This window comes from Sinocyclocheilus rhinocerous, unplaced genomic scaffold (assembly GCF_001515625.1).
Source record: "Sinocyclocheilus rhinocerous isolate Xijiao unplaced genomic scaffold, SAMN03320098_v1.1 scaffold7047, whole genome shotgun sequence".
NCBI lineage: Eukaryota > Metazoa > Chordata > Actinopteri > Cypriniformes > Cyprinidae > Sinocyclocheilus > Sinocyclocheilus rhinocerous.
Window position 1 is genome coordinate 1,554 of NW_015651532.1, and position 7,440 is coordinate 8,993.

The window sequence follows — 7,440 nt, forward strand, 5'->3', positions numbered from 1 at the left end:
AATGTGGATGTATCTATGTCACCAGTGTCAAAGAAAAATTTCCGCTCTGTGACAAGCAGAACGGACTATAAAGTTTAACTTCACTTAACTTAAAATGCAACATCCATACACAAACTAAATGACTCGATGCACATCATTAGTATTATCAAAACTGCTCTGTTTAGCAATGTAGATGATATAGTGTCATTACTTTACTTTTCAGGCATGGCATCCTCCAGTGGTCCACTAAATGAGGAGCTCCAGTGCTCCATCTGTCTGGATGTGTTCACTGATCCAGTCACCACTCCATGTGGACACAACTTCTGCAGAACCTGCCTGAACAAGTGCTGGACAAACACACAGACCTGCTTCTGTCCACTCTGTAAAGAAAAGTTCAGCAGAAGACCTGATCTCAAGATCAATACAACACTCAGAGAGGTTGTGCAGCACTTTAAGGAGAAGCTCAATCTAGGAAGATCTGAGGTGCTCTGTGACATCTGTGATGGAAGAAAGCAGAAAGCCGTGAAGTCCTGCCTGATGTGTCAAAGCTATTACTGTGAGACTCACCTGGAGCCTCATCACAGAGTCCCAAGTCTAAAGAAACACACACTGATCAACGCTGTGGAAAATCTGGAGGATTATATATGCCAGAAACACGAGAGACCTCTGGAGCTGTTCTGCAGAGATGATCAGATGTGTGTGTGTCTGTTCTGCACTGAAGGAGACCACAGGACTCACAACACTGTTCCTATAGAGGAGGAGAGTCGAAAGAAGAAGGCAAGAGATACAAACAAAACACTATAAAGATCCCATGAAATGCAGTTTTCTTTTCTCTGTGTTGACATGTTGAAGAACGTTTTGCCTTTTTAATGATAAGGGCCGGTCACACAACATGTTTCGTTCCATTGACTTCCATTCATACATATGCAAATGCAGGAGAGCAAACACAAGCTCCTGCGAAGTTGTTTCGCATTTCACTGCATTCCAAAATTCAGTTTTGGGGAACTTTGGTGAATTTGTATGAAAACCATGTGACCAATAGAAGTCATGGCATGACCTCGTAGCTTAAATAAAAGAACAGAAATTTAAAACCGCAGTTCTGCAGGAAAGTGGAGTAGATTGTAAGTTTTACATTTTGGATTTATTATTATTTGTTATGTGCAGGGCTGGGTGGATTACTTACAAACTGTAGACAGTTACTGATTACAGATTACCTTATGAAAACTGTAATTAGTAATGTAATGGTTACTCATTTTAGGTAATATATACTTTTTAGATTAGGGTTAGTTTTAAACTTACCATTAAAACATACCATATTTATATATATTAAAAAAAGCAAAGAGAAAGAAAATATATTCCACTTTTTGATTTCAACATCATAAAATGCATTAAACATTACAGCAGGGTTTCCCAAACTGGGCTTAATGTAAGAACTGCAGAGGGTTTGTGAGTTGATAAAAGCTAATAATTAATGAAATCAAAATTATAAAATAAATTTAAACACTTAAAATAGAAATATTTAATTTGTTTACCTGCACGTCAATGTGACCATTAAGTGTCATCAAATTGTAAACATGCAAATGTGTTACATTATTGCAATATTCACTTCCTCAGATACATTTTAAGTAAATATTTCATGTCAAAGGGGTTTTGCTGACAAAAATGTTTGGGAATCCCTGCATTATATGAAGAAACATTAATAAACATGAAAACAGCATGATGCCCAGAGTCTTACAGGTTTGAAATATTTTTGTAAAGATCTCCAGAATCAACAGTTACTGAAAATCACTACATATGGGTCACAACACAGGCCAGAGACAAGAGGTAAGTGATCAAACAGATGGTTTTATTGACTTGTATGCAGGATGAGATCGTGGCAGCGGATAGCAGGTGAGAAAAGCACACAGAATAACAGTTCGAGGGTTCTTAGCTGTTGTGACTGATGCTGGGTCTTTTGCACGTTGCCGGGAGAAGGACAGGAACGGAGGTGAACAGGATCGAGGGAACGTCGGAGAATCTAGAGGTAAGTAACACAGGTGAGTAAACAGGTGAGGAGTCAGGCTTGGTTCAGGGAGATGAACTGTAGACCGGACAGTGAGGGAATGACGAGTGCAGAGATATAGGAGGCTTGATTAGTGGCTATAGGTGTGGGTGATCAGAATTCCGGAGTTTGGGATCTGGTGATTGTCCTGGCAGGTGACTGTGGTGATGGCGGTGACTGTGACTGCAAGGATTCGCTGACATGACCCCCTCCTCCAGGGGCGGCTCCTGACGCCCTAACACGGCGACGAGGGCGGCCCCGGCCTCTGGGTGCGGGACGACCTGGATGGGTACGATGGAACTCCTCCAAGAGCGTGGCATCTAGCACATCGTCCCGGGCCACCCAGGATCTTTCCTCCGGTCCGTACGCCTCCCAGTCCACGAGGTACTCTAGCCGGCCACCCTGTCGCTGGGAATCCAGAATGTCCCGGACATGGTAGATGGAGGGTTGGTCCAGGATCTCGTTGGGATCTGGTGCAGAGGGAGAGAAGGGTTTAAGGAGTGACACGTGGAAAGTAGGATGAATGTGGTACCTTGCAGGGAGTTGAAGCTGGTAGGTGACCTCGTTGATCTGCCTCTGTATGGGGAACGGACCAATGTAGTGGGGACTCAGCTTTTTACAAGGCAGGCAGAGGCGCAGATCCCGGGTGGACAGCCATACCTTGTCTTCAGGTTGGTAGGTGGGAGTAGCAGTGCGACGAGCATCTGCGACGGTTTTATGCCTCCGCACTGCTTGTTTGAGGTGGATGTGAGCTGAGTCCCACACTCTCTCGCTCGCTCAGAACAAGTAGTCCACAGCTGGAACCTCCGAGGGCTCTTCTGTCCACGGGAAGAGCGGGGGCTGGAAGCAAAGTATGCACTGAAACGGGGTTAACCCGGTGGTGTTCTGCTTCAGGGAGTTTTGGGCATACTCGGCCCAGGGGAGGAAGCGGCTCCAGCTGTGCATCTGCCTCTGTATGGGGAACGGACCAATGTAGTGGGGACTCAGCTTTTTACAAGGCAGGCAGAGGCGCAGATCCCGGGTGGACAGCCATACCTTGTCTTCAGGTTGGTAGGTGGGAGTAGCAGTGCGACGAGCATCTGCGAAGGTTTTATGCCTCCGCACTGCTTGTTTGAGGTGGATGTGAGCTGAGTCCCACACTCTCTCGCTCGCTCAGAACAAGTAGTCCACAGCTGGAACCTCCGAGGGCTCTTCTGTCCACGGGAAGAGCGGGGGCTGGAAGCAAAGTATGCACTGAAACGGGGTTAACCCGGTGGTGTTCTGCTTCAGGGAGTTTTGGGCATACTCGGCCCAGGGGAGGAAGCGGCTCCAGCTGTGCTGATCTTCGTGGCAGTATGACCGGAGGTACCGTCCGAGCTCCTGGATCTTACTCTCAGTCAGCCCTTTTGTCTGGGGATGGTAGCCAGAGGACAAACTCACCATGACTCCCATTAACCGGAAGAAAGCCTTCCACACGTGAGAGATGAATTGGGGACCTCGGTCAAAAACAACCTCCTCCGGGAGGCCGTAGTTCCAGAAGACGTGGTTAAAAAGGCATTCCGCCATTTCTAGGGCAGTTGGTAGACCCTTGAGGGGAATTAGCTTGCACGCATTTGAAAAGCGGTCAATGACCACCAGGACACAGGTATTACCATCAGAGTTGGGGAGGTCAGTGATGAAGTCTACCCCGATATGGGATCAGGGCCTTTGTGGAATGGGCAGTGGGACAAGCATGCCTACGGGGAGGTGACGAGGAGTCTTCGACATGGCACAGACGGAGCAGCTTCGGACGTACCGGATGACGTCCCGGATCATACTGGGCCACCAGTACCGAGCTTGGAGGAGCAAGAGGGTCCGTTGGCTGCCTGGGTGTCCAGAGCCCAGTAGATTATGAACAGAGCCCAGAAGGGTCTGCCGTTGTGACGTGGGAACGCAAGTTCTCCCTTCTGGGCCTCCCAGCGGAGCAGGTTCGGTAAGGGTGGCGGCACGGATGTTCTCAGAGAGCTCAAACTGGATGGGGCTGACGATAAGGGCTGGAGGGAGGATGGGTTCTGGCTTCGTGGGTGACTCTGGTGAGTACAAACGAGACAAGGCATCAACCTTGCAGTTGTGGTTTCCGGGATGGTAGTTGATGGTGAAATTGAACCGCGTAAAGAACGGCGCCCAGCGTGCCTGGCACTGGTTGAGTCTCTTAGCATCTCTCAAGTATTGGAGGTTCTTATGATCGGTGATCACCGTGAATGAATGGTGGGCTCCCTCCAGTCAGTGGTGCCACTCTTCCAGAACCAACTTGATAGCGAGCAGTTCTCGGTTCCCGATGTCATAATTCTGCTCCGCTGGGGACAGTTTCTTGGAGTAGTAAGCGCAAGGATGGAGGCTGGGAGGCTTCCCAAACTGCTGGGATAGCACAGCCCCGATTCCAGTGGTGGATGCGTCCACTTCCATCACGAAAGGAGCTTGGAGATCAGGGTGACGGAGGATGGGGGCCACCTTCTTCTGGTTCATCTGAATTCCATCCCGCCCGATGACATAGCCGAGGAACTGCACCGTGGAGCAATGGAATTCGCATTTCTCCAGTTTGAGGTAAAGGTGGTGTTGTCAGGGGCCTTTGGAGGACCTGCTTCACGTGGTGGCGATGTTCAGCCAGGTTCCGGGAGTATATGAGGATATCATCGATGTAGATGATCACGAAGCAATGGAGGAACTCCCGGAACACCTCGTTCATGAAGCCTCGGAAGATGGGCGGTGAGTTGGCCAGGCCATACGGTATTACCCTGTACTCGTAGTGGCCAGATGGAGTGATGAAAGCTGTCTTCCACTCGTCGCCTTCCCGGATATGAACGAGGTTATACGCGCTCCGCAGGTCCAACCTGGAGAATATGCGTGCTCCACGGAGTTTCTCGAGGGCGGCTGGGACCAGGGGAAGTGGGTATGGCAGCTTCACAGTCTGGGAGTTCAGAGCACGGTAATCTATGCACGGCCTCAAGCCCCTGTCCTTTTTGCCCACGAAGAAGAAGCTCGAGGCAGCAGATGAGGTCAAGGGTTGGATAAATCCTTGCTTGAGAGCCTCCTGGACGTACTCCTCCATGGCCTTGCGCTCCAGGATCAACAGAGGGTATACTCTACCCTTGGGGGGTTTTGCCCCATGCAGCAGATCGATGGCACAATCCCATGGCCGATGAGGTGGAAGGCGGGTTGTTGCCTGCTTGCTGAAGACATCCTGGAATGGCACATAGTCAGATGGGACGGTGGGAATCTCCTGAGGCTCGGGGAGTTTTGGGCATACTCGGCCCAGGGGAGGAAGCGGCTCCAGCTGTGCTGATCTTCGTGGCAGTATGACCGGAGGTACCGTCCGAGCTCCTGGATCTTACTCTCAGTCAGCCCTTTTGTCTGGGGATGGTAGCCAGAGGACAAGCTCACCATGACTCCCTTTAACAGGAAGAAAGCCTTCCACACGTGAGAGATTAATTGGGGACCTCGGTCAAAGACGACCTCCTCTGGGAGGCCGTAGTTCCAGAAGACGTGGTTAAAAAGGCATTCCGCCATTTCTAGGGCAGTTGGTAGACCCTTGAGGGGAATTAGCTTGCACGCATTTGAAAAGCGGTCAATGACCACCAGGACACAGGTATTACCATCAGAGTTGGCTTGGAGTAGTAAGCGCAAGGATGGAGGCTGGGAGGCTCACCAAACTGCTGGGACAGCAAGGCCCCAATTCCGGTGGTGGATGCGTCCACTTCCACCACAAATGGAGATTGGGGATCAGGGTGACGGAGGATGGGGGCCGTGCTGAATTCCTCTTTGAGCTTCTAGAAGGCTTCGCGAAAGTATTCATACCCCTTCATTTTCTTCACATTTTGAAAACAGCAAAAAAAAAAAAAGCATCTACGGGACCCTCAGACTGTGAGAAACAATATTCTCTGGTCTGATGAACTTCAATTCTAAGCATCATGTTTGAAGGAAATCAGCTCTCACCTGCAGAGTACCATCCCAAAAGTAAAGTGTGCTGGAAGCAGCCTCATGCTGTGGACTCATCAGAGTAGAAGAAAAGTTCAATGCACCAAAATATTGAGATAGCCATAATGAAAACCCAGTCCAGACTAGAGCATTCAGAACCTCCGACTGGGCAGAAGGTTCACCTTCAATGACCGACAATGACCCTAAGCACACAGCAAGAGTGGCTTATAGACAACTCTGTGAATGTCCTTGAGTGGCCCAGCCAGAGCCTGGGATTGAACCCAATCAAACATTTCTGGAGAAACCTGAAAATGTGATTCTGCCCCCATCCAACCTGACAGAGCTTGAGAGGTGAAGAGATGAGGGGAAGAATGGCAGATAATTGCCAAATGATGATGATCAAAGCTTGTCACATCACACCCAAATAGATTTGAGGCTGTAAAGGTGCTTCAGCTAAGTACTGAGTTAAGGGTATGAAAACCTATGCAATGTACTTATTTCAGGTTTTTTTATTTTTAGAAATTTACAAAGTTGTGACCGTTCTGTTTTTGCTTTGTCATTATGGTGTATGGAGTAGATTGATGTGGGAAAAAAGTAATTTAAAGCAGTTAACAAGCCTGCAACATAACAAAACGCGGAAAAAAATGAAGGGGTATGAATACTCATATGACGCTGCAGAGCGTGACGTCATATCACAGCCACTGCAGCTTCCAAAGAAATTTCACATGCTCAAAGTTTCGTGTGACCGCAGCTTTACCCTGAAAACTGTCAGAAGATGAAAAAGTAAATTCATTGATAAATGTCTGTATTTTTCTCTGTTTGTAGAATCAGCTGGTTCAGACACAGACAGATGTGCAACAGATGATCCAGAACAAAATGAAGAAGATTCAAGAGATCCAGCACTCAGTAGAGATGAGAAAGGTGAGTGATCTAATTATTAAAATTAATGGTAAGCTTCATAATATTTGAATGCATAATTGATGAAGGTGTTGAATTTAATGGGGGTTTTTTACCAAGTAACATGAGACCAGCAGATGAGAAAAGCAGCAAGTACATTTGTAGTACATTCTTATTTTTTGGGCTAAATAGTCAAACTTATACACGTAAATACACTAATTAAAAGTATATTTCTACTTCAGTAGTACTTCAGTGCAATTGCAAAAGTATACTAAATACCACTGATATTTAAATTGATTTTAGTACATTGAAATAAAGTGTACTATTGCAAAAAAATATATAGATTACTTTTATTAGTGTGCTATAAATTATTTAAAAATTAGTTAAATGTTAGTACACTTTTATATAGTCATTCTAAGTTTAAATTAAATAGATTTTATTCTAAATATATCGGTAATGTAATAGTTTTAAGTATATTTTCCAAACTGTGCTACTTAAGTACACTTAATATAAATTAATACACTAATTAGCACTAACACTTAAATTGATTTTAAGTGTAGTACAAGAAGTGTTTTATAATTGTTTTGCTT

The 7,440-nt window shown here is 46.6% G+C and overlaps 1 protein-coding gene across 1 annotated transcript; it reads left to right on the forward strand.

Moving 5' to 3' along the window:
- Positions 1-204: 204 nt before the first annotated feature.
- Positions 205-6,874, forward strand: LOC107713048 (E3 ubiquitin/ISG15 ligase TRIM25-like; the record flags this gene model as incomplete). Its single annotated transcript, XM_016518466.1, has 2 exons — positions 205-756; positions 6,779-6,874. Coding segments are annotated over exons 1-2 (648 nt in total), but the record flags the coding sequence as incomplete, so codon positions are not given.
- Positions 6,875-7,440: the final 566 nt, after the last annotated feature.